General features: G+C 38.1%; 3 protein-coding genes across 6 annotated transcripts; all 3 read left to right on the forward strand.

Moving 5' to 3' along the window:
• The first annotated feature begins 13,145 nt into the window (after positions 1-13,145).
• On the forward strand, positions 13,146-18,786 carry LOC103452734 (CBL-interacting serine/threonine-protein kinase 1-like). 4 transcript variants are annotated; one of them, XM_008392265.4, is made up of 12 exons: positions 13,146-13,748; positions 13,998-14,060; positions 16,497-16,568; positions 16,695-16,802; positions 16,908-16,988; positions 17,079-17,258; positions 17,359-17,571; positions 17,667-17,780; positions 17,900-18,016; positions 18,157-18,219; positions 18,371-18,445; positions 18,536-18,786. In XM_008392265.4, exons 1-12 carry the CDS (start codon positions 13,557-13,559, stop codon positions 18,626-18,628), a joined length of 1,371 nt encoding a protein of 456 aa, XP_008390487.1. In that variant the 5' UTR covers positions 13,146-13,556; the 3' UTR covers positions 18,629-18,786. The 4 variants fall into 4 exon arrangements, with proteins under 4 accessions (XP_008390487.1, XP_008390489.1, XP_070671034.1 ...); XM_008392267.4 differs by having other exon boundaries at positions 13,273-13,748; positions 16,460-16,568; XM_070814933.1 differs by having other exon boundaries at positions 13,273-13,748; positions 16,460-16,568; positions 18,566-18,786.
• Positions 18,787-21,788: 3,002 nt separating this feature from the next.
• Positions 21,789-24,782, forward strand: LOC103452733 (large ribosomal subunit protein uL3m-like). The gene is made up of 5 exons (XM_008392264.4): positions 21,789-22,390; positions 23,020-23,229; positions 23,429-23,533; positions 23,938-24,051; positions 24,359-24,782. Exons 1-5 carry the CDS (start codon positions 22,010-22,012, stop codon positions 24,530-24,532), a joined length of 984 nt encoding a protein of 327 aa, XP_008390486.1. The 5' UTR covers positions 21,789-22,009; the 3' UTR covers positions 24,533-24,782.
• Positions 24,783-24,975: 193 nt separating this feature from the next.
• On the forward strand, positions 24,976-26,384 carry LOC103452732 (uncharacterized). Its single transcript, XM_008392263.4, has one exon. The coding sequence runs from the start codon at positions 25,320-25,322 to the stop codon at positions 26,037-26,039; it is 720 nt and encodes a 239-aa protein (XP_008390485.2). The 5' UTR covers positions 24,976-25,319; the 3' UTR covers positions 26,040-26,384.
• The last annotated feature ends 1,078 nt before the right edge of the window (positions 26,385-27,462 follow it).

The raw sequence follows: 27,462 nt of genomic DNA on the forward strand, positions 1-27,462 counted from the left end.
CCATAGAGCCTGCGTAGTTTTGGCATGCACGAAGCCAACCTCGTTTTTCTTGCGTAGAGCTGACATCGTTTTGGGCGATGTATCCTGCCTCGTTTTGGTGTGCAGAGCTCGCCTCATTTTACGTGCCAAAAGCCCGCCCCGTTTTCTGTGTTCGAAGCCCGCCTTATTTTGTTTGCCATGGTTCGTCTCATTTTACGTGAGCTGAGTCCACCCCGTTTCCAAAGCACTCGAGGGTGCGCAGAGCCTGCCTCGTCTTGCATGCCTTGATTCGTTTCATTCTGCATGTGAGGTGTTTGCATCGTTTTACATGCCAGAAGCCCGCCCGTTTTTACGCCCACGGAGCCCATGTTATTTTAGTGTGCACAGAGCCAACCTTGTTTTCCGTGCTCAGGGCTGGCCTCATTTTGTGCGACGTCTCCCGCCTCATTTTTTATGTGCAGAGCTCGCCTCTGCCCTGATGATCGAAGCCTGCCTTGTTTTGCGTGAGCTGAGTCCGTCTCGTTTTGCGTGCGTCGAGCCCGCTAACACCCATGTTTTTTTTTTATAAAAATACAAACTTTTTATTTTCACAAAATAGTTTTCCTGAGCATTAAGTTAAACTTTTTAAGGAATTTGAAAGCAGTTTTACAGTTTATTGAGCAACAAATGTATATATTTAGTAGAATATTCGAGCCGAAAACTAAAAAAATAAGTGAAAAAAAATAGCAATGAGACCCAAAACATTGTCAAATAGGGTTCTACACTCAAGAATCTCAACAAAAAGTCTCACCTTCATTTTCAAAACTTCACAGTGAGGCGAAGGTGAAAATAAATAGATTGAATAGTGATTTATGTACGAATTTGCAAAACCGACTGAAAACCGTGAGTGTTAATCCACGTTTTTTTTTTTGTAAAAAAAGGAAAAATTTTTATTTTCTCGAAATATTTTCGGTGAACATTACAGAAATCTTTATAATGTATTTGGAAGCAGACTTACGATTTATTGAGCTACAAGTGCATATTCAGTAAAATATTGAAGCAGAAGAGTAAAAAATAAGTGAACAATATAGAGATGTTAAAATATATATTTAGTGAATATTTTTTATTTTTTATTTTTAATTTATATGTTAAAATCACCTGTAGGTGAGGCTTAAACAAAAAATAGTAAAATTTTGTTTTGTTAAATAGTTTTTCACCCTATTTCTGTTGATAAAGATGGTTATATTAATACGTGGTTTAGATTTAGATAAATGAAAAATCAACAAAAAACAAAAAGATTCATATATCTTTAAGTTTAAGTTTTAAATCGTTGATTACAATTGTTTAAATACGAATTATAATCGATTTTGCACGAAAATATATATATATATATATATATATTGTAACATGTCACATCGACCAACGGAGAAGGGATGATGTGCCTTATATGTACATGATCCCCTCCCTAACTTACTGGCTTCAGGTTCCATCAGAACTTTGAAGTTAAGCGTTGGGTGAGAACATTCTCAGGATGGGTGACCCACTGAAAATTTCTCGTGTGAGTTCCCAAAAACAAATTCGTGAGGGAATGGTAAGCCCATAGTGGACAATATCGTGCTACGGCAGAGTTGAGATTGGGATGTGACGATTTGGTATCTGAGCCACTCTGTCGTGTGGTGCGAGTGTGCCGATAAGGATGTCGAGCCTCTAAGGAGGTGGATTGTAACATCCCACATCGACAAACGGAGAAGGGGTGATGTGCCTTATATGTACATGCTCATCTCCCTATAGCACTAGGCATTTTAGGAACTCACTGATTTTGGGTTCCATCGAAACTTCGAAGTTAAGCGAGTTCAAACGAGATCATTCCCAAGATGGGTGATCTACTGGGAGGTTTTACTATGAGTTCCCAAAAACAAATCCGTGAGGGAATGGTAAGCCCATAGCGGACAATATTGTGCAACGGCGGAGTCGATACTGGGCCCCGGCCACGCTCTCACGGTTTTGTTTCTGGGAACTCACACGAGAACTTCCCAGAGAGGTAACCCATCCTAGGAATGCTCTCGCTTGAACTTGCTTAACTTCAGAGTTCCGATAGAATCTGAAGCCAATGAGTCCCCAAAAGGTCTCATGCTATAGGGAGGAGAGCATGTACATATAAGGCACATCACCCCCTCTCCGTTAGTCGATGTGGGATCTTACAATCCACCCTACTTAAGGGGAACTCGGCGTTCTTGGCTCTGCCGTAGCACGATATTGTCCGGTTTGGGCTTACCATTCATTCACGGTTTTGTTTTTGGGAACTCATGAGCAACTTCCTAGTGGGTTACCCATCCTAAGATTGATTTTGCTTGAACTCGCTTAACTTTGGAGTTCCAATAGAATCTGAAGCCAATGAGTTCCCAAAATGCCTCGTGCTATATAAAGGTGGACATGTACATATAAGGCACATCACCCCTCCTCGTTGGTCGATGTGGGATGTTACAATCCACCCCTTTAGGGGCCCGACATCCTCGTCGGCACAATCGCACCACACGACAGAGTGGCTCTAATACCATTATGTCATATCTCAGTCTTGACTCCGTCATAGCATGATATTGTCCGCTTTGGGCTTACCATTCCCTCACGGATTTATTTTTGAGAAGTTCTTGTCTGAGTTCACAAAAACAAATATGTGACCGTGAAGGAATGGTAAACCTAAAGTGGACAATATCGTGCTACGGCGAAGTTGAAACCAGGATGTGATAGAATGGTATCAGAGCCACTCTGCTATGCGATACGGATGTGACAGCGGGGACGCCGGGTTCCCCTTAAGTGGGGTGGATTGTGAGATACCACATCAACCAATGAAGAAGGGATGATGTGCCTTATATGTACATGCTCCCTTCCTTATAGCACGAGACCTTTTGGGAACTCACTGGCTTCAAATTCCATCGGAACTCCGAAGTTAAGCGAGTTTGGGTGAGAACAATCCTAGGATGGGTGACCTATTGGAACTTTCTTGTGAGTTCCTAGAAATAAAACCGTGACAGAATGATATCAAAACCACTCTGCCGTTCAGTACGGATGTGCCGGCAAGGACGCCGAGTTCCCCTTAAGTAGGGTGGATTGTAAAATCCCACATTGACCAACAGAGAGGGGATGATGTGCCTTATATGTACATGATCCACTCCCTATAGAACGAGGTCTTTTAGGAACTCACTGGTTTCAAATTCCATCGGAACTCAAAAGTTAAGCGAGTTCGGGCGAAAGCAATCCTAAGATGGGTGACCCACTGGGAAGTTGCTCGTGAGTTCCAAGAAACAAAACCGTGAGGGAATGATAAGCCCAAAGTGGACAATATCGTGTTACGGCGGAGCCGAGACTGGGATATGACATAATGGTATTAGAGCTACTTTGCCGTTTGGTACGGATGCGCAGGCGAGGACGCCGTGTTCCCCTTAAGTGGGTGGATTGTAAGATCCCACATCGACCAACGGAGAGGGGGTGATATGCCTTATATGTATATGCTTCTCTTCCTCTAACATGAGGTCTTTTGGGAACTCACTGGCTTCGGATTCCATCGGAACTCCGAAGTTAAGCGAGTTCGGGCAAGAGCATTCCTAGGATAGGTGACCTCCCTGGGAAGTTCTCGTGAAAGTTCCCTGAAACAAAACCGTGAGGGCGTTGCCGGGGCCCAAAACGGACAATATCGTGCTACAGCGAAGCCGAAACTGGGATGTGACATATATATATATATATATATATATATATGAAGAAGAAATTTATTAAAGCTTAAAGCCTCTAATACAACCGTTTCTCATACAATTAAAATTAAAAGTCTCCATAGACGAAATCGAAAGACAAAAATTCCAAAAATGTGGGTTGGCAAGATTGAGGCCCACATGAGCTAATGTGTTCGCCATGAAATTAGTCTCCCTATAAAAATATGCTTCCAACTGATATGCTGAAATTCAGAAGCCAACCATTTGATGTCCTTTATGATAGGTTTAAGATGCCAGAGGGGCATCCAAACATCTTGCACCACTTGGATGACAAGCTTAGAATCCCTTTCCACCATCAGCTGCTTCACACCTTTGTGCCTAGCGAACAAAAGCCCTTCCTTCAAAGCAACGACATCCGCAACCAAAATGGTGGCGCCATCAAGGTTTAATGCCCCAGCACCAACATGTTGCCCCTCCTCTTTTCTAAGAACAAAAGCAGCTACAGAACGATCCAAACTAATTAACCCATCAAAGTTTAATTTCACATAACCATGGGGAGGAAAACGCCAACAAATGAGGTGTTGGTGGCAAGGATCACCCCTAGAGATCTTCTTCTAATTAACCTTAAAAAAGATAAGTCTACACTTGCAACAATGGAGATACTCCTAGCCGGATTAGGAATAATACTTCTAAAAACTTTATTATTTCTATCATTCCACATTTGCCAACAATTTAAAATAGCTTTACTAAGATCACTCAAATCATTGCATTTAACATTGTCAATTAGTTCCATCCAGCCTAACATCTTATTAAACTGAGTCAAATGATTCTTCCAAAGACTTACCGGACAGAGGTTCCTCATTTCTTTAGCATGCTCGCAATTAAGAAAAAGGTGATTTTGAGTCTCATCCTCATTGCCAGACACGGGGCACAATCTGTCAATATTTTAAATAAATGTACTCAATCTCATCCTAGTATGAAGTTTTTCATAAGTAAAAAGCCATACAAAATTTTTTATCTTCAAAGGTATCATTAACTTACATATCTTCTTAAGGAGCTTCTGCCTTTTAACTTCTTGATTATTATTACTCTGAATCCAAGTCGCTGACTTGATTGAGAACTTACCAGTAGAGGAGTGTTCCCACACGAAATTGTCACTTTTATTTTGAAGGGAAATAGGCACCATACAAATTATCCTCACAACATCTAGGTCCAACACCCAACTTTTATTATCAATAAACTCACTCACTTTAGTGTCCCAATTTATGTTTTGTCATTGATTTTTAGGAATTAGTTGGAACAATGGATAAGGAAAACCCCAATAATAGATCCAAAAAAGGATATACTCACCATTACCCATAACCCATCTAATTCCCCTATGAATAACATGTCTACTATTCAAAATCCTTTTCCAGGCCAAAATGTGGTTATGCTTGACTTTGCAACAAAAAAAAATCATCCTTCTTTAATTACTTTCTTTTAACAATTTGCACCCACCAATTGTTTTCATCCTTTAAAACTTTCAATCCTAACTTACACCCAAGGCCGGCCCAGTGCAGGTAGGGCGACCGTCCGGGGCCCAGAAAAATTAGGGGCACCAAAATTATTAGGGTGGTATATTTATATTTGTTTTTATAAGAGTATAAATTTATAAAATTTGGTTCAAAGACACAAAAATTTAACTAGAAGTGGTGGTTTGTCATTTGAAAATAATGAAGAGGTCTTGGGTTCAGAACATTATGTGTGTTTATTTACTTTTCATTTTTTACAAATTTCTTTTCATAAGAGTATAAATCTATAAAATTTGGTTAAAGGATCAAGAAGTTTAATTAGAAACAATGATTTTTGTTGTTTAAAATTAACAAGAGGTCCTAAGTTCAAAATGCTATGTGCATGTTTATTCTTTTCAATTTTTACAAATTTTTGTTTGGTTGTTAATTTATTTTTAGTTACTATCTAGTAGCTATGTGGGTTGTTATTTTTAAATATTCGTTTTAATTCAAGTCTAATCTTCAACAAATAATAATACGTAGACCAAATTTGCAAATTATATGACATGTCATCAAAATGTTTAATTTAGTGCCCATTCATTAATAATACATATCAATTAAAGACTTGAAAACATCATTATTTTTTAGTCCCATATTGACAAGGTTAGTAAATAAGAAAAAAAACCTCACGATTTATTCAAAAACACATTCAAAGTTCAAATGGAAAACAAAACTCATCATCTATCTACTTGTAAGCCCAAAGTTTTTTTGTTTCCCTCTCTCAATACAAAATAAATTAGTGTTTCTGTGTTTCTAAATTACTGAGTTTGAATTGTTTTTTTAAGTATAATTTTATCGATGTCTTACGTGTGAAAATAAATAATTTTCTTACATGAAGTTAGGGCACTTTTTTTACGTCGCCCCGGGCCTCAAAAATCTCTGGACCGGCCCTGCTTACACCCAACCCCTTTGATCCTTAGAAGTACACACTTTTTTCCAAGCCATAGGTTTTAACTTCCTATCTCTCCCCCAAAAGAAGTCCCTACACTCATTGGTTACTCGAGTAGGACATTTAAAGCAAGGCATGATATGGTTCAACATACTAGATAAGTTAGACTTAATAAGGGTTAGTCTTCCTGCCTTAGAGAGAGTATTAGCCTTCCACCCAACAAGCTTTTGCTTAATTCACATTCATTCACTGTATCTTTCCAAAACACAATATTATGAATGCCCAAATATTTGCTGATGGTAGTTTTATGTTGAATATGTAAAACATTCACAATAGCATTTCTAGTTTGAGCATTAGTATTTTCTAAAAAATTAAGCGAGGATTTGTGGAAATTTATCTTTTGACTGGAAGCTTTGGCAAACATATTAAGAACATGAAGTACATTCCTAGCACCTTTTCAAAGAACATGAATATTATAGTTTGTTATAGTGATAAGATAAATAAAAGAAAAATTAACAAAAATTGTAATACCCTGAAAATTTTAAATATATGAATATGTGGAGAAAATCAAAAATAAATCGATTGATGATTATAAAGAATTTAATCGAGAATTGTTAAAGTTTTGTTTTCGGAAATTATAATAATCTAGGTATTTGTATTATTAAGCTTTTATATGATTTTTCAAGAGTTTATAATAATTTGTGTAAGTTTAGTTTTAAATTAAACTAGTTACGAGGTTTACAATTTGGAAATTAACTATTTAAAATTCGTAGAACCTTTTGAGGTCACAATTTATATTTTTGAATAGAGCTCGATCTCACAAACGCTTGGGCGTAAACCGTTCGTGAAATGGAGTTATAACGAAGAAGTTATTAACGCTTAAAGTCAAGGGTAAAATTGTACATGTATCATTTATAGAATACTCCAGATTTTTAGAGCCAAATCCGGAAGGCCACGTGTGTGGCCCAGATTAAAAGTAAGAAAAATTAGGCAGTGGAGATAGAAGATAAAGGAGAGAAAGGAGGGAGAGAGGGGCCAATCAGGAAAGGGGGGGATGAGAGAGTGATCAATGAGAGAAGAGAGAAAGGAGGGGACAGGAGAGGAAGGAAGTGCACCGGATTCTTCGACCTGGTTCTATGCCATCAACCCGACCCGGCTTTCTCCACCTCCTTTGGTGGCTTTTCGTCGGGTTTTTCGACGAATTATGTTACCAAACCACCTTAAAAACGTTCCATGACCTTCCCTCTTCCTATTACACCCCAAAAATCATGAAATTTGGCCTTGAATGTGGGAAAACCGCACCGGTGGGTGCGATGAACCCGTGCCTTTGTTTCCCCCAATTCTGAAACGACTCCATCAAATTAATACCACCATTAGACTCCCCTTGAGGTTTGGAACAAAGCCCATTCATTGGTTGGGGCGTCGGAGTTGTTTTGGAGACGAATCAAGAACACCCAAAAATAAGGGTTTCTGACGGTTCGTGGCCATTTTGAGGTGTTTCCCGACCAAATTGGCCTTGGTCTCAGGTATGAAGTTTCTCTACTCATTGAGATCTTCATTTCTGTAATTTTTGAGAATTTTTAGAAATAGTTAAGTTTTCCGGCAAGTCGGGGCAGCTGACCGCCACCCGTGGTGGCTGGTGCGGCGGCGCACTGCCAGGGAGCCGACATTGTGTTTTTATGCGAACTTCGTTATTCTAATTATGTTTTTGAGACCTAATTGTTGTGGTTTGACTATTAATATGATTATAGTAAATGAATATATTCGGATTTGGTTTGAACTTTGGAAATGTGAACTACGAATGACTTTATCTCTGTTTAGGGTACGTAGGCAGTCTAACGAGCCGTTAAATGCAGCCATAAAACAACTAAGATTAAATAATTTAGAATTACATTTTTGTTGAGAAGTAGAAATTATATTTTGGCCTATCAACAAACTAAATCCTTGAAAATAATTATTTCGGGGCCGGGGCATGACAAAAATGATAAGTCATGTATGACTTTGTGGCAGCCAGAAAGTCGTGACTTCTGGCACTCCCAACAATTTGAATCATTTTCCACATTGTTGTTAATTTTTCTTTTATTTCTTGTACCACTACAACAAACTATCATATTCATGTTCTTCAAAATATAATTTTTCTTGCGTGGAGCCCGACTCATTTTTTGAGCACCCGGGAATGCGCAGAGCTTACCTGGGTTCGCTTCATTCTGCATGTGAGGTGTTCGCATCATTTTACGTCCTAGAAGCCGGTCCATTTTTTGCATCCACGGAGCCTCCGTCGTTTTAGCGTGCACGGAGCCAGCCTTGTTTTCCGTGCACAGGGCTAGCCTCGTTTTGTGTGACATATCCCGCCTCGTTTTCAGTGTGCGGAGCTTGTCTTGTTTTGCGTGCAAGAAGTCCGTCCCATTTTATGTGATCGAAGCCTGCCTTGTTTTGCAAGTCATGGTTCACCTTGTTCTGTTAGAGCTAAGTCCGCCTTATTTTACACGTGTCAAGCTCGCCTAACACCCTTTTTTCTGACAAAAATACAAATTTTTTATTTTCGTAAAATAGTTTTCCTGAGCTTTAAGTTAAACTTTTTAAGGAATTTGGAAGCAGTTTTACAGTTTATTGAGCAAAAAATGTATATATTTAGTAGAATATTCGAGCCAAAAACTGAAAAAAAAAATAAGTGAAAAAACATAGTAGTGAGGCCTAGAATGTTGTCAAATAGGGTTCTACACTCAAGAATCTCAACGGAAAGTCTCACCTTAATTTTTAAAACTTCACAGTGAAGCAAAAGTGAAAAGAAATAGATTGAACGGTGATTTATATACGAATTTGCAAAACCGACTAAAAACCGTGAGTGCTAATCCACGTTTTTTTGTAAAAAAAATGCAAAATTTTTATTTTCTAGAAATAAAAAATAGCAAAACTTTGTTTTGTTAAATACTCTTTCACCTTCTTTTGGTTGACAAATAGAGCTCTATTAATATATAGTTTAGATTTATATAAAAGAAAAATTAACAAAAAACAAAAAAAAGTTCAAATATCTTTAAGTTTAGATTTTAAATAGTTGATCACAAGTGTTTAAATACGAACTATAACAGATTTTGCACGGAAAAATATATTTCAAAAAAACATGAATATGATAGTTTGTTGTAGTGGTATGAAAAATAAAAGAAAAATTAACAAAAATGTACAATGATTCAAGTTCTTGGGGGTGCCAGAAAGTCACATGCGACTTTCAATATGATTAACCACTAAGTTATGTTTTTGGCAAGGGATTAGGTCATACTATTATTATCGTTGTTGTTGTTGTTTTTCTTCTTCTTTTACAATAATTTTTTCTTTCATTTCATTTTTTAGGACATGCGAGATTCCACATTAATCTGAACTAAAAAAAGAGGTTTAAATTCAAAACACAATATTAAAATTGAAGTGGAATACATTAACCATCTAGACAATCCATTATTTGATACTTTTACCTTTTTAACATCATGAATTCAAAATGCATTGAGTGCACTTAATATTTTACATAAAAAATTAAGAAAGATAGAGAGGGTCACCGATCACATGAGCGACGTGACGCAACTGCACACCTAAAAAAAAATACTTTAATGAAATGATAAGTATGCTTAGTTGTAACACCATTTTATCTCATGATAAGTTGAAATATAATTATAATATATAGTTGAAATGGAGGGGTGTAGGGTTGAGAGTGCATCGGGAGGGTTTTGTGGGTGAGAGGAGAAGATGGCGATTGGCAAGTAAAAATCAGAAGAAAAACGTGGCTAATAGTTTAATACAATCTTGGTCTTCGTGTTGTTGCCCAAGTCTACAAGGCCGCCGTGAAACCCGTTATCCAACACACGCCTTATATTTTGTCCGTGGCAATCCAAACCAATTAAACATCTTATAATTTTGATTATCTACTAGGATTCGTAGTTTGACCATGATCTATGTACTAAGATTAGGTAAAGTTTCATATAAACGATCATTAAAAGATAGAGTAAAAATTGTTATTGAAATTGCAAAATGTTCATCATGCACTTCTGAATCGATAATTTCTTCATTACGTTCTTGGGTTCCAAAAGTATTTAAAGTGTTTTCTGCAAGAAGTACTAGTTGTCACAGCCCGGGATTTTTATATCGGGAACGTGAAATGACGGAATTACCCTTGACGGGTATTAAGATACGTGTGTGTGACATATATATATTTTTGGACTAAATATTCATCCCTAAACTTTTGGAGAAAATAATTTAAGTTGGATTAATTTGGATTGTATTTTGTGTGGTTAGGGATTAAAATTGGTATGTATGGTTTTGGTTGGACCACACACACGCACAAGACCACCTTTCCTTCCTTCTTCCCCGTGCCTCTCTCTCTCACTTCTCCGTTCAGTCTCTCTCTCACTCTCGAAATAGTACGGACGAAACCCAAGAACCCTCTAAACTTCACGGATCGAAGCAAATAAGGTATGATTCTTCATCCTTTTGATGTTCTGAGTTGAATGGTACTAGTTTTAGGAAGTGAAACCCCTCAGAATCGTCGTGAAACCCTAACCCCGAAAATGTGCACTGTTTATGCACACGTGAAATCATACATTTCAGGGAATTTCAAGCTCACAGTGAGCTTAAGGATATCCTCACGAGCTTCGGGGTACTTCGTTGGTAACATTTGGACGTCGGAGGGCTGAGAACGGAGTTTTTCAAAATTTGTCGGATTATCGTGCTTCTCCAGGTAAAATCTAGTGGATTTTAGACCTTGAAACTAGTCCATCGTGATTCTACATGTTGAGGGCTTCAAATTGATATAAAATTTGAAGAAAACGGTTGAGAAACGAAGGAGAACAAGCGATTACAAAATTTGCCCAGTTTTCCGGCCATTAGAAAATTCAGTTTGACGAGCCCAAGGTAGGAGACGACACGCGCGGTGCGTGGCCTGCGCATTTACCGCGCGTCTGGCAGTGCCTTGGCCGGCGTGTGGGGCTTCCAAAAATTTTTGTAAAAATTCCTCGACGTCCGTGACGTCGAGTAGGCCACTGTGGTATATTCACGTACCCAAATTGAGCACCGTATGAGAAGTTATTTCGAATGATTGGTTATGTGTTTTAATTAACGTTTTTATAGTTATTTCGCATATAGGTGACACCTATCCCGAGGATGAGCGCATCCAGGGACGTCACGGGGGTTACGACCCATCGACTTACCAGTGAGTGGGCAGTTTTGTTTTCGTATTACCTATATACTATTGTTTTTCCCAGAAAATGAATTTATTTGAAAATATGTTTTAAAATGCCATGCATGCAATCGATGAGATATTTGAATTGATAATTGATGCATATGTATATATATATGAATTGACGCTGTGGACGCACAGATGAGTTTTACATTATTCATACGATTTATTTTATGTGAATTGCATTGAAAGCTCATAACCTGCACCCTAGGTGTTAGTGCTTATATTATTCACCGCACTGCACACTCACCTTGGATCCAAGTAGGTGAATGTCGTACAGACCATGTGAGGGTTCCGACATGCTAGTCGTATAGATCGCTAGTTGTGATTCCGACTAGTGGGTGACCTTAGTTGATGCGCGCCGATGATTGATGAGAAAAGCACTAGAGCGTATTCTTACACCTTTCATCGTACAGACTACCTTACGTAGTTCCGAGTGACGTGCAGAGTAGGGCCGTATAGGTCACTGTGGTGACTCCGGCTGAGTGGGATATTGAGTTATAGAATCAGCCGTACAGGACCACTGTAGGGTCTCCGGTTGATTTATTATTTCACTTGATTTATATCGATGCATTCATATTATATTTTGGCATGGCATGGCATATTCTTTCTGAAAAGCGTTGAAAGATTGTGAGCTGAGTTTTGATGATATATATATATATATATATTTATATATATATGTTTTTATAATAAATTTCTGGGAAAGTATACAGGTTTTACGGTGAGGGGTTAGAAATGTTTTAAATGAAATGTTCTTGGAAAATTTTTGGTTTTACTGACCCACTCATCTTTGTTTTGCGCCCCTCCAGGTTCTAGTTAGCAGTTGGTGGCTCACGAGGTTCTTTTCGGCGTTCTGACGGACATTCTGCATGTAGGACTCACCTATGGGTGTTGTACTTTTAATTATAGTCCTACTTGACTGCACTTAATACCTACGCTCTGAATTCATGTGTTTTACTTTATAACTCACTCTTTTTTGCTAGTAGGTTATTACTGCTAGTGGTTGGTTTAAATTCCTTCATATTTCTCTTATCTCTTGCTTCCGTGTCGCACTTTTGCCTACATCACGCTCACGTGACGGCCAGCACGCCTTGATTCTAGGATCGGGGTGTGTCACTAGTTATGTGCTTCTTCCGTGAAGCACTTTAAGTGTTTTTTTTTAAATTTACTTGCATTTTTACTAAAAATTGGTTCCAAAAACATTTTCGCCAGAATCATTTTCAGTCATTTTAAAAGTACATTCAAACGAGCTTAATGATTACATGTCATTGTAATATTGACACGTGATATTACTTTGACGATGTACTTGTGCTATAAAAGTATTTTTCATGGATGGAATTATGAGAAAGATGATTAACACAAATAATTTGGTACCGACGTTGTCATTTATAAGATTCAAATTTAAAACATTACACTTAAATAAAAAAGATATCACCAAATTATACTACTGCTATAAAGATTTTGGTTAGATTCATACAATAGGATAAAAGATAAAAATATTAGTTAGATATCCATGAATTTGATACCATGTAGGATGTATATTCGAGTAAAAAAATTCTCTTGTCCACCTTTGTTTTCTACATATTGTTGATGTATCACTCTTAAATAATATTTTCTCTCGTGAGTGAGAGATTTTTCTAAGCAACGAATATTTAAGCAATACTTCATATCATGTTATAATAAAAGTAAGGAAAATGATATTTTTTTCCGTATCCCTTGATTTATTTTTTAACACGTGAAATACCCGCTTGACTACCGGACAATTGGAAGATTTCTCACTGTCAAAATGTATTTTATATGGGACATTACAACTAGTTTTACATATTTTTACGAGGGTCTCCACCATAATTACAGTTCAACTCCCCTACCCCTCTGGCTTTTTATCCCACACAATGCGTTGTATAAACTGCCAATCTGCATAAATACAAGACTCCTCCAATGGCCTCCTCCAATTATTTAGAAACTCAACTTCCCTTCTCATAATTCATCCCCCTTTTTATATAAAATATACAACTCCAACGCAGAGAGAGATCGTTTCCAAAAACTTTCCAAATACGCGTCTGTTTCTGCCCATTTGGACTTTTGACTTTTGCTTCGTTTTTAGCTTCCTCTCCGCCTTGCGTTTTGGAATTGATCGTTTCTCGAAACAATTCTCAAAAACTCGTTTTTTGTTTTCTGAGGAGATTTTTCTGCAACTCCTCTGCGCAGAAACAACAGAGGAGGCGTGTGATTGCATGGTGATCGTGAGCAACAGTCGAAATTACAGTAACAAGGGAATGCGACTGGGGAAATACGAGCTCGGAAGGACACTTGGCGAGGGTAATTTCGGGAAAGTCAAATTTGCTAAGAACGTCGAGTCCGGCCAGTCCTTTGCCGTTAAGATTCTGGAGAAGACCAAAATTATTGACCTTAAATTCACCGACCAGGTTCTTGTTTTTTCCTTTTAATCTTAATTTTTGTTCGAAGTTTTAATCTTTTCGTTAATGGGATTTCTGGGTTGTGCTCGTAAATTTCAAACTACTCTGATCTACATAGAAAGGATCGAACTCAGGTGTAAGGTGTTGGTTGACGGGTCACGCTGTCAACCTAACTCACAACTGCGTTTTATTTCCGAGGTTGGTTTGTTTCAAATTTGAACAACACATTAACAATTTAACACAACTGAAAATTTGCAGATAAAGAATGAGATTGGAACATTGAAACTACTGAAGCATCCAAACGTTGTCAGATTACATGAGGTATGACAATGTTCTTCTGTTCTATGTCAATTATTACGAATGGATGCTGCGCCGGATTCTTTTGTGAGGATCTTAAAGGTCCATCAATCTTATATGTTCATCGTACATCATGTGGTTAGAAATTATTTTAAATATTTTTATTTCAAATTAAACACAAACAGTACTTGATAAAAATTAACCTACAATATACGATGAATGAACATGATTAAGAGATTTTTAAGATCCTCACAAAAAATATCTGGAAATGATCTTGTTGGAATTATTACTGTCTGATCAATGATTGATACTTAATCATTATTAACATAATCTCTAAGCCTCCATAATTTGGGATTTACAGCGCACTAATGCTTTAATAGTTGCACCAAATCATGAGTCCATGTGTAGGATTATTGATTTTACTTTAGCTGGCCCTGTACGGGTTTAAAATAGTATTAGTAGGTAACCAAATGGACTGCATTCCAAATAACATGTATCATTCACATTTAAGATTATCATTTTTAGTATGTTATTTTTTTGGACTGTCAATTTAAATCACAAATTGTACATGTTTATATGTTTTGTTAACATATATAAGAATGATCGTGTTAGTTTTTTGTTTGTTCTAATCGCAATAAGTGTCATCAAAGAATTTGTTAATTTTTAGAATTCAAATAGTAATTAGTTTTTTTAACAAACAATATTATCTATATTAAGGGAAAGGGATGTGCTTAGCCTCACAATAGACTAGCAATAATATAGTTCAAATTCATTTTTGACGAAAATCGAAACTTAAGACTTCTCACTTAAAATGAAGAGGAATATGATTAGATCGTAGTACTAAGAGATATTAATTAGTGTTCATTAGGAGAGTATTGAAACCGGACCTGACTTCTCTGCCTTCCTACTTCTCATACATTCTCATTCCCTCTTATTTGTGCGGTCATGGTTAAATCACGTCAACATTTTATATTACTATTACTTTTTATCTTATTATCTTTATAAAAAAAATTAATATAAAATATTAACGTGATTTAATTATGATCGTATAAAATAAAATAAAATGAAACCTGAGTGCACATCAGCCGAGAAACATTTTCTTGGCTGAAATGAAAACTTGGACAGTTGGGATATTTCCCACGGACAAGTCTTCATCAACCAGTCCATTAAGGCCACGTGTCCACTGTTATCATCCCCACCTCGCTGCGGCAGTTTTTGCATGGACTGACCTGGAAGGATGAGGATCCTCTCTAGATTCTATTTGTAAAGATTTTAGAGATTCTCATATCATGATTGTTTATTGCATATTGTATAATTAATTTTCGTTAGATATTATTTATATTTAATTTAAAATAATTTATGATCATATAATATACGATAAATAGTTAAAATATGAAGATTTCTAAAATTTCCACTTTGGTCCGAATGAGATCAAAATCCGACCTGAAACCCCAACCCGTCCATTCGAGCCACGTGTCCATATTGTTAGCTTGTCAGAGTTTTAGAATGCGGTCCCACATGAAAGCATTTTGGTGGATAAGGTCCCTGAAGCTCGATGTTAGGCCACACCTTTTTTCTATTTGTTGTCACCATTAAAATTATAGAAAATTAATAAAAACTTCTATGCAAAACATTTTTTATTCAAAAGTAGACAATTTTGTTTATCATTCAGAATTTTTTTTTATTATCATTTTTTTTATTATGAAGGATTTTTTTTAATTACAAAATTATCTGTCACTCTTTGTTTTTTGTCGATATAACACAAAAAAGTATCCTTAATACAAAGGTGTTTTTCGATGAAAAAATGTTTTGTGGAAGATTTTTATTAGTTTTCTCTTAAAATTCAAACGAAAATGATCAGACCAAGTGACTTGGGTATATTCATTAAGTACTTTAAAAATAATTTTTATTATCCACTAGGGTTTTTGTAAATTAATCTTAGGATGTGTAATAATCATCCTATGCAATTGTTTAGGGAAAATGTCTTCATGTTTAGTTTAAGACTAATCAAGACAGAAATGATATAGTAAATTAGAATAAATAAATGATTTTTACTAAGAAAAAGAATGGAAGGTGAGAATTTTTAGCGTGATGGTGATGACTGTATGAGGGTAGAATTAGCCTTCGAAGAAAACGTAGGTGTCTCACACACGACTATAAATGAAGAGAGTAATTTGACAAAGTGTTCCTTTATCCTTTATGAATGGGAAGGAGTAATTCGAACTCTTGAACCTCTTCCAACACTGCCGCTAGACTAATAGTTTATATATAGTATTGATTCTTATACAATTACACAACCACTCGCTTTGTCTTTTAGAAAAGAGGAAATGCAGTCTGACATGTATGCAAAACTAACTCATTAAAATGACTAAAATGATTTTTTTTTGTCCATATATATCGCACTGGGATTTATCTGCAAAAAGGAATGACTCCTCACATGAAATCATGTTTATCATGAAGGTTGTAGCAAGCAAAACCAAGATTTACATGGTCCTCGAATATGTTACTGGCGGCGAATTGTTTGACAAAATTGTAAGGATCTCTTACTTTAAGCAGCCTTTAACAAAGACAAAATGGTTATCAAACGTGCACTTAACGGAAAACATACGAGTTACTCTGTATGTTGTGATTATACTAATATGTCACTCTGTGCTGCAGGCACACAACGGAAAACTTACAGAGACCGAAGGCAGGAAGCTTTTCCAACAATTAATCGACGGTGTGAGCTACTGTCACAACAAAGGCGTCTCCCATCGGGATCTTAAGGTACTTCCTGCATTTTCCAAACATTAATTTTTATGATAAGGTCCAAACTGCATTGTGTGTTCCAGTTTGCGCGCACGTTTCAAACGTTGTATGTTCTGGTTGCAGCTGGAGAATGTTCTTGTCGATGCTAAGGGGAACATAAAGATATCGGACTTTGGCCTTAGCGCTTTGCCCCAGGATTTTCGGGTACATTACTCTTCCAAACCGAACTTTGAACTGTTAAATTCCGCGTTGAGTATGAGTAATTTAACCCTTTGATTGTTTCTGAAATATCAGGAAGATGGTTTGCTTCATACAACCTGTGGAAGCCCCAACTATGTTGCTCCCGAGATTCTTGCTAACAAAGGTTATGATGGTGCCACCTCCGATGTATGGTCATGTGGTGTCATCTTATACGTCATTCTCACCGGATTTCTCCCTTTCGATGATAGAAATCTTGCAGTTCTCTATCAGAAGGTATCGACAAATTCTCTTCGAATCTTTCTTCTGTTGTGTGAGGAACTTTTATTATTTGCATTCCTTCGATTTGATGCTAAGATTTCAAGAGGGATTACAGATCTTAAAGGGCGAAACTTCGATACCGAAATGGTTATCACCCGGTGCAAAAAACTTGCTCAAGAGGATTCTCGATCCCAACCCTGCTACCAGAATAACAATGACTGGCATCAAGCCAGACGAATGGTTCAAGCAGGATTACTCTCCTGTAAATCCTGATGAAGAAGAAGAAGATAAAAACGTCGATGATGAAGCTTTCTCAATACATGAAGTGGTATGAATTCGCAATACATATCCATTGTCTACTCTTTTGGTGCAACTATCTTTTTTTCTCTGTGCTATAACTGGGTGTTATTTCTTTTGGTATAGCCATCTGAGGAGGAGAGGAGTCCAGACGCCCAGCACCCATACACGCATATCAATGCCTTTCAGTTGATCGGAATGTCCTCATGTCTAGACCTCTCCGGCTTCTTTGAGAAAGAGGTGAGGAGAAAATGATTTTATCTTCTAGTTTGGCATTGAATGTATCGATTTTCTACTGAAGATGAAAGTTCTAGATTATATCTGATCGCGATATCTGCATTCTGTATGAGTTAATTTAGGATGTGTCTGAGAGGAAGATTAGATTTACGTCGAACCACTCTGCTAAAGATTTGCTCGAGAAAATCGAAGAAATTGTATTGGAGATGGGATATTGTGTCCAGAAGAAAAATGGAAGGGTTAGTATTGTGTATACCCCCTTGTTCTACACAAATCTGAAACTAATTTTGTTTCAATTATATAAAACGGTACAAATTTTGTTGGTTTCATTGTAAAATATCGACTGAAATATCGTTATATGTTTTGTCCGATATTTCAGTTGAAAGTGATGGAAGAACACAAGGGGGAGAGAAGTGCGTGCAGTCTATCAGTTGCAGCAGAGGTCAATTTCATTTCCAAACTTTTGGAGGAACTTCTTCCTCAAACAATATTTTTACCCGGCACGCATTTGAAATTCTTAATTAATTTCTAATCACAAATATTTACATTTTTACGTGAAAATTAACTGACAATTGTCTCCATAATTGTATCAGGTGTTTGAGATAAGCCCATCTTTATTTGTAGTAGAGTTGAGAAAATCATGTGGTGATTCTTCTGCATATAGACAGGTATGTACTCTCTCTCTCTCTCTCTCTCTCTCTCTCTCTCTCTCTCTCGCATAAATTTACATTACGCCCCTTCGATCTCTTGTATGTCAGGCATTAAATCCAGTTTTTGGGTATGTGCAGTTGTGTAAAAAGCTTTCAAATGATTTAGGTGTTCCCTCAAGCCAAGAGTTGCTGACTAGCTGAGTGATTAGAAATGTATATATAGATATAGATATATATGTAGATATAGAATCCATATATTACATTTTCATGTAGATTTTCATTTTTGGATGTAATGTTTAGTGTTACTTTGTAAGACTCAAGTAAATTAATGTGAAATATGATTCAGATTGCAAGAAAAACATCCTTGTTAAGAGTCCGCAGTTCCAGCTATGTAGTTTAACCCTCACGAAGTGATTTCCGCACTCCCCCTTTTTTTCCTCCACGTACTAGTTTTTTTTTCTTTCTTCTTCTATGACTTGGATTGAAGAATCAAGAGCATCAAGCGACATAAACAAGGGGAGGAGTGCAGAAGGAGAAAACGGGAGTGTGAAATTCACTAGTCACTTTCTCCACCCTTAACTCTAGCACTTGCAATAGCGGAGCTAGGAATTTTTTATCGAGTGGGCTAGTTTAAAATTTTAAATCTTTTTAAATAAAGAAACTTGATACCCTATTTCTCATAGTATCAGCTAGCTTAAACAAAATTCACACCCTGAGCCAAAAACGTGTTAAAATTAAACAAATCCAAATTTGTACATGTAGAAGAAGCAATGAGAAAAATAATGTAAGAAAAATAGATGGTTTGCATACTGTATTATATTATTTTATATAGTTAAACCTAGAGAATTCGAATTAGCGACTAAATATTTGGTGGGCTACATTCGAAAATCAATCAGAATTATATGTAAAATTTTATTTTTCACCACAAGCTACCTGGGCTACAGCCCAGGGTAGCCCTTAACTTGGCTCCGCCTTGCTTGCAGCTTCGTTTCGTATGCTCCAAGCCCTTTAACCTGGGTAAAAAAAGATAACTCTACGTAGTGTTGAAATAATCTATTTCCGTGGTGAATGATAGGGTTACTACAAGTCTTCAGCCAGGTGCAAGAAAATCCAACTTGCAAGGCTGCTGCCAAGATCTTCACCGTGTACCTGGATCAAACTGCTGCATTTGTCTGCTGTTGTCTGCAGTTTGACGCTTCTTATTCACACGGTCTTGTACTGCTCGTCTCTGTTCTTCCGAATTACGCATAAATTCAGTCTGTTGAGAAAAATAATAAAGATTTGGATCATAAAATTGATGTCTTTAACAAGTAATGTGCATGGGAAATGTGGAGACAATTGTTGAAACGAGAGATCCTCCAGCTACAATGACAACAATTTGGTCCCGACAGCATGAACTAATGGCGCGTAAATCTTCATGGCCTCATTGTATCTGAGCTGAATATTTACACAACTTCTTACCAATAAGAACAAGTTCAATAATCAATATCTTAGCTGAATATTTATACAGCCTCTTACCCATAAGAACACATTCATAATTGAAGCTGAATATTTGCGAAGGTTCTTACCAGTAAGAACGCTTCATATATTTCCTAGATTTCTGAAATAGTAGGTAAAGTGTTAGAAAAATACATGGCGTGTAATGACTTGTCTTGACACGCTAACCCTTCACTGTGGCGTGCCGTAACAAGTCTCGCAAATTGTCAACATAATGCATGTGAGTGTCATGATATGCATTGTGCCGACAATTTGAACGCTTGTCATGTCGTGCCCAACATTGATGTTTTGACGTGCCACGATGCGAGGGTTACCGTGTCAAGACAAGCCATGACATGCATTTTTCTTGTACTTTGGCATGTTAACCCTCGCATCGTGGCATGCCAAAACATCGTTGTTGGCAGGTGTGACCCAGAAAGGAAAAAACAAAATTGCACGACGGTTCACCTTCCTTAGCTTTACCTTAACGACGTTGTCGGCTTTCAAAATTCTCCTCCGAATTCTCTTCAATAAACCGGCTTAGTCACTCGCGGCCGATCACGTACGTAAGCCTCTCTTTCCCTCCTCTCCAAATTCTTAGTTTCAATTTCCAAAAATTTTCGAGAAACCAAGCGAAGCATTAGGGTTTATAGAAAGAGTAAATGGTGTGTCATTACATGCATTCAAGTATGGAAATTGCACCATCTACAACAATCAAATTCACTCAAACCTGTCAGTGGTTTCTTGCAAAACAAGAAACTGAAGGTCCACAGATTGAAAAAGAAAAGGTTTGTACCTGATGGTCTGCAACAAATCAAACTTATCTGAGCCAAGTGAACCATCACTATTTGCATCAAGGAGCTGCATCATCCCCTGGGGCACCAAGCTTTTCCATCACCTTCGTAAGGCCATCTCCAACCGAAGGCTCGTTTTAGCCATCTGGCCCTTCAAGAAATTAATATTTTAATGATCAGTACATGGCTATATTTGCCTTTATTCAGGGCCATAGGGCTCGTTTTAGCCCTATTACAAAAAAAACCGTCTCCAACCAGGGGCCAAATGGTCATAGGGCTAAACATAATTTATTATTTAAAAACTACAACTTAAATTCAAATCCAACCACTAAGTGAAACAAATTATGTAAAATTTTGTAAAAAAATAAAATATGCAACAAATTTTGTAAAATAGAAGTTATAGGAAAAAAATGGAATTTAAAAAAAAAATGATGTAAAATAGAAGTTATAGGAAAAAAAATAGAATGAAATGAGATAGTATGGAATGGTGAAAATTATGTTAGAAATTGTGTAGGAATGACTTATGTATTTATAGGAAGAAAAAAAAGTTTAAATTCATTATAAATTTTTTTTTTAATACAACGGCTAGTCATAGTCATAGGACTAGCCGTTGGATTCAAATTTTTGTTTAAGCATTCATGTCAGTTATATCCGATATGATTTTTTGAATTTCTGGCCCTTTTAGATTCCGTGGGGCCCACAAGCCATCTGGCCCAGCTCTCGGTTGGAGACGGTTTTTAAGCTATTTTCGGCCATTTGACCCTCTGAACCCTTCGGTTGCAGATGACCTAAGTTTCTCAATATTTAACCTACAATCTCCATTCTAGTCAAACATGTCAAAAAAGTTTAAAGGGTATATTTAATTATCAATATAACAATTTCTTATCGCCAATGCATTAGAAAGATAAATCCACAAAACGGGGGTGGAGCTAAATCTCCATCGATCTCTGTATACACTTCTCAATTCCTAATTTCGTGAAAAAGAGAAGATCAACGCAAGACTTAAGTCATTATTTTTAAATTGGTGACGATCATAAAATTCTAGAATTTTAATTGCGACAATTGAAACTATTGAGACCAAACTGAAATTCGTCCCAACCACAGGGGCCAATTTCTATTTCGACCTAAACGACACCGTTTAACAGAGTGATGGAGCATAGAGCAGAAACATCATCTCTCTCTCTTCCTAAAGTCCTAAACCCTACTGCTCCAAATCCCCATTGCGATCGCTGCAACCTCCTTCCGGGGTTTTACACCGCCATGCCATCAAACCCATTACCCCATTAAACATTCTTCAGATTTCACGGCAGCCATGTCGGCGCTATCGAGAGGCCTCATTTCCCGCCTCCGCCTTCTCTCACTCAACCCCTCCTCTTCTTCTTCTCCTCCTACTGCTGCCGCTAATGCTACGACGTCGTTTACGCAGACTCAGTGCCATTTCTTCAGATGGTTCAGCTCTGAGGCCACGGTGGATGCGACGGAGGCCGTCGCGGACAGGAGACCGGTTATCGAAGCGAAGCCAGGGCCGATGAGCCCGGGTTCGAAGAGGACCGGGCTTATAGCCGTCAAGTGCGGGATGACTGCGCTCTGGGACAAATGGGGCGCTAGGGTTCCGATAACTGTGCTCTGGGTCGATGATAATATCGTCTCTCAGGTCAAGACCCCCGAGAAGGAAGGCTTCCCTGCTCTCCAGGTAACCTTTTTTCTCTTCATTTGGCTCTGTTCGTCCCGAATTCGATTCGATTCGATTTTGTTTGGTTATGAAATTTTCGAAGTTTAGATTTTTTTTTTTCTGGAATTTTTGAGAGACGAATATGGTAGTGCGTTTCTAAAGTTTTATAATTTCGTTACGGTGTATACAATTGAACCGATAGAAGTTGCGTTTTGCTGTTTAATATCTGCAAAAGTCTGTCTTGAGGCTGGACTACTAGGCAATTTAACCTTAAGTAGATCAGCTTGGCCTTAGTATCGGGTAGCTTCAGTTGCGATTTACAGTTTGAAACCATATGCATTGCTTTGCTGGGCATGAAAGGTCTTGTTAGTAGGGGTTTAGAGGAATGGAAACTGATAAGTTCCGAAATTTTTTCCCACCAAGAGAACATCAGTTGGGATTTGTTTTCCTGCTGTTATTCGTTATTTAGATTGAGTGGAACCGAACAAAGGGTAATTTTGATACTTGCATCTGGGTTTTGTTTGGTTTGTCCAATATTGATCACTTTGATTTTTCTTGGCCACTAAACAGATGGTAATTTTATTATTTGAAAAAAATTCCAAAGTCACGGGTTTAATTATAGGATGGCATTCTGTTGTGGTGCTAGTTAGATTGGTTGCGGACAGAAGAAAGCAAAACATTTGACAAAGCCAGAGGTGGGTCATTTCCGAGCTCAGGGTGTTCCACTTAAGAGGAAATTGCATGAGTTTCCTGTATCAAATGATGCGCTTCTTCCTATTGGTATGGAAATTGGTGTTCGCCATTTTGTACCAGGCCAATATGTTGATGTCACAGGAATCACGCGAGGGAAAGGTTTCCAGGTGAACTAATTTCTTTATCTTCACCTGTGGTTGTGTACGCTGTTTCAAGAACAAGAAAAAATGGAAATCTTTTTAATTGAATTAATCAACGAATTATGCAACTGTGTTTCTCAAAATTTTTTTTTTTATGATGGTGATAACAGGAACACTTTTGTGAGGTTATGAAACATTATGTATCATTTTTATTTTCTGTGCCCAGGGTGGAATGAAAAGGCACGGTTTTAGTGGTATGCCAGCATCCCATGGCGCATCTCTGTCACACCGAAGTATTGGTTCTACAGGTCAGAGAGATGATGCTGGAAAGGTTTGTATGGCTTACAATTCTCCATAAACTATTCTGACAAGCTCTTTTGGGATCTCTATGACCGAACTTTTCTCTTTGCTTCTAATGAAGATGACTTAATTTAGTCAAATAATCTGTTGCTTATTTGTTTAATCCATAATTCTATTTGAGCACACACAAGCGACACGCTTTCTAATAGACGGGCGCCCTACATTGTACGCAAGACCCACCTTATATTAGAGAACGTGTCAACAAGTGTGTTAGTTTTGTGTCTAAATAACATTACTTTTTGTTTATTCGTGGACATGCTATATATCTAATACATATATTGGTTTACCTGTTTATATTTTCTCTTTATCTGTAAAATGCATATGGTTTCCAATAATTATAAATTGCAACTGTGACATCATTTGTTGTATGAACAGGTCTTTAAAGGCAGAAAAATGCCAGGGCGCATGGGTGGGAAACAGAGAACGGTGAAAAATGTATGGGTCTACAAAATTGATCCTGCAAGGAATTTGATGTGGGTGAAAGGCCAAGTATGACTCCTCACACTTTTCTTTTCTTAAGTTTGTGCACTTTGAACCTTATTCAACAATAATTTGTGAGCTTAATATGTTCCCGAATTGTTCAGAATGTTGAGGAGGAAATGTATAATGATATTAATGAAAGGTTTTGAGCTGGGTAGATAATATTGGTTGGTTTAATGAATTTGCTGATACACATTCGCAACTGCAGAGTTTAAAATCGATACAGTAATGGGTCCTAATCCTCTTCTGGAGTCTGTATGTTGTGTTGTTAATTCCGGTTTCACGTTACTCAATTAGATGTTGACTATTCTCACAGGTCCCGGGTGCTGAAGGAAACTTTGTTTTCATAAGAGATGCTTTCTACAAGAAACCTGATGTTTCATCGCTACCATTTCCAACTTATTTTGCTTCAGAGGATGAGGATCCATCCAAGTTAGAACCACTAGTTGCTGATCTCGGAGAAGTAGATCCGTTCATGGTGGCAGATTAACAAGTAGCTGAACTTGAAATTGCACAAGGTACTAGGTTGTTGAGTTATGCCCAATCGACTACATTGCTATCGTGACCTATTAGAGGCCGTTGATTTGTTTCATTTGAAGTTGATTTTTGGTATAGGAATATGCAGGCGCAGAGGTTGTAATACTATAATTGAGTTCATTTCAACCTCAGAATTGAGTAGTGACCCACAAATGTTTTTGATGTTGGAACCATGCTTTCAAATAAATGTGGCGACTTGAAAATTTTGTATTCCATTCCCCTATAGATCGGTTTTTATTCAACGCGGCAGTGTTGCATTTCGTGCGATCGCACTTTCACATCGTCGGACTTATGCATTGCTTGTTCAAAGTGGTAGGTTGGTTGAACGATATTCTACTTTAAACTAATTTATATTGCATGAAAATTAGTTAAACTCAAGTGTACAATTGATTACATTCGTTCTAATCAATGCGATTGCGATCGAGTCCAAAATGGAAAAATTGATTTTGCTGTGCAGATGGGCTTTAAAAGAAAGAGAGGAAAACAGAAAGGAGTTCGGCTTTTGGCGTTTTGCCAAAATTTGCATTCAATTCAAACGCAAACCGTCAAGTGTCGAACGCTCGTAGACTTGTCAAACGCTCGACTATGAACAATCTCCTCACCACCAAACACCAATTCGCACCCCAAAAAAACCCTAAAATCCACCTCCCGTCTTCCCTCTCCCCCTTCCTCGAACCCTAGGGTTACCGTTAACCAATAATCCAGTCCAATCCAATCCCCCACCCGCAAATGCGAGTCCAATGGCAATGAGGCGAGACGAACCAGAACTCGAGAGGCGACTCTGCGGCGTCTGCGGCTTCTCCGAACGGTGGTTCCTCCACTACATCCGTCACAAAGGGGCGTTTCAGAGGCTCTGCACCAACTGCGTCCTCCAAAACTACCGAGACCTCTACTGCCCTCTCTGTCTCGACTTCTTCGACCAACCGCTTCCGGCACGTGACCGTGTCATGTGCGTCAAGTGCCCTTCCGTTTCTCACTCCGCCTGCGTCCTCGTCGCTAATTCCTCCTTCCATGGCTTCGAGTGCCGTACCTGCCCACAGGGCTACCCCTTCTTCACCCTCAATCGCCCCCAAAACGACGCCAACGACGCCAAAACGGCATTCGTCATCGACAAGGCCAACGCCAAGGCCCTCGTCGCCGCCGCCAAAATTGCGGCGGCTTCAATGGCGAAAGCCGCCATCTTGGCCAGGACCGACTCCGAGCGCCGCGTCAGGGAGGCCGTGTTGGCGAAGAAGAAGGCGAGGGAGGCATTGGAGAAACTCAGTTCTCTTGTTAACAAGCAGAAGCAGCAGGATTCGAAAGCTGGAGATGTTTCGGGGCCTGAGAGCCTCAACGGGAAGCCGAAATTGGAGAGTTCTGGTGGAATTCCAGCGGCGCCCAAGATTGTTAAGGCTGAGGGAAGTAATGGGTTGGTTGGTGATCGATTAAAAATCAGTAATGTTGACGCCATGGAAGAATGATCTCAAATCAAGGGAAGGATTTTGAGCTTGATGAGTTCATGGGTTTCCTTTCAGCTCTTCGGCTTCCGCTTGAGCTGCTACACAGCCTCTCTCAACCTGTGAGTCTCTCTGTTAGTTGCAGTTGGTTCTTTTTCGTAATTTATGTGCAGCAGCCTGGAAACTTTTAGGGAGATCTCGTAGATCAGATTGTTGTTGTGTACTCGTATTTACTTTTCCATACAGTTTTGTGTAGCTGAATTTCGATGTGGTGACGATTCTCTGTGCCTCTCTGTATCTACATTGTTCTTCCTTTTCATGCTCAGAAACTGCATTTTTCCAATTTCAAAAGCGAAATTTTGTGGTTCATTAAGCTTTATCCAATCCAGTTTGTGTGATGACCTTGCTTGCTGTGTGCTAATGTATTGTGTCCGGATTTTCAACGCTTTTTAAGGAGATACTAGAAAGTTGACATGTTTCTTAGGACTTGAGAGCCGGTGTTTCATCAATTCACTGGCTACCAATGTGTCCTTTTCTCGTTCCTTACATCTTTGCCGGTTTTGCCGTTTTCTTTCTAATGTTTTGTTATGAGTGTCATTTGACATGGTGTGTGATTTCCTGAAAGACATCAGGTTGTTTTACGACGTCGGCTTGTTTTCAAAGTAATTCTGCTATGGTTTGAATTGATTCTTCAGACTCGTTTTGATATCGAAAAACTCTTTTCTTTTTTCTTGTTCATTTTGTTGGTGCCAACTTCAAGGTTGCAAAACCCATTTGTCTTGTAAAAGCTCAAACCTACCTTGTAATTCAGTGCCATTCCTCTATGACTTGACCTAATGGTCGTTTTTACACGTCTGATTGTTCGAAATTCAAGTTTATTTAACCTTCTCTCGTATTTGTTGTGCTATGAACTATTTTCTTCCCCGGTTTCCATCGTATTGTATGTTCCTCTGTCATCTGCCCCTCGGAACACCGTTCTCATCTTCCGATCACTTTTCTGTTTCGTGTATTCGGCCTTCCCGGCACCACCAAAACAACGGTAAAAGAAATCAAAAAAGAAGATGGTTTTTTTGTTGAGATGTCAAGTTTACTAACATAGATTTTCGATCGGGGAAAGGAAAGGCATTTCTTCGTGCCAATGTTTTGAGAAGAAAAAGAAACGAGAAAAGATGCCCATGAATGCGACCGGCTTTTAATTTTGGTGAAACCACCCGTCCGATGGGTTTGATGACATACAAAATAGGGCAATCATTTTTCGTTTCTTGAACATCCCACTTTGACTCAACATAAAAGCAACTCATGTTCGAAGATCACATGACATCGCTGTAATTGTCCTTTTGTCCTAGATGCCACGGTGACCTACTAGACTACTAGTGGTGTAGGTAAGTCTTTTTCAAGACATGATAGGATTTGGATCCTCGTCGGATCCCCTCCTTGGGGATTCTAG

The sequence above is a fragment of the Malus domestica genome, chromosome 16 (assembly GCF_042453785.1).
Source record: "Malus domestica chromosome 16, GDT2T_hap1".
NCBI classification, from domain to species: domain Eukaryota; kingdom Viridiplantae; phylum Streptophyta; class Magnoliopsida; order Rosales; family Rosaceae; genus Malus; species Malus domestica.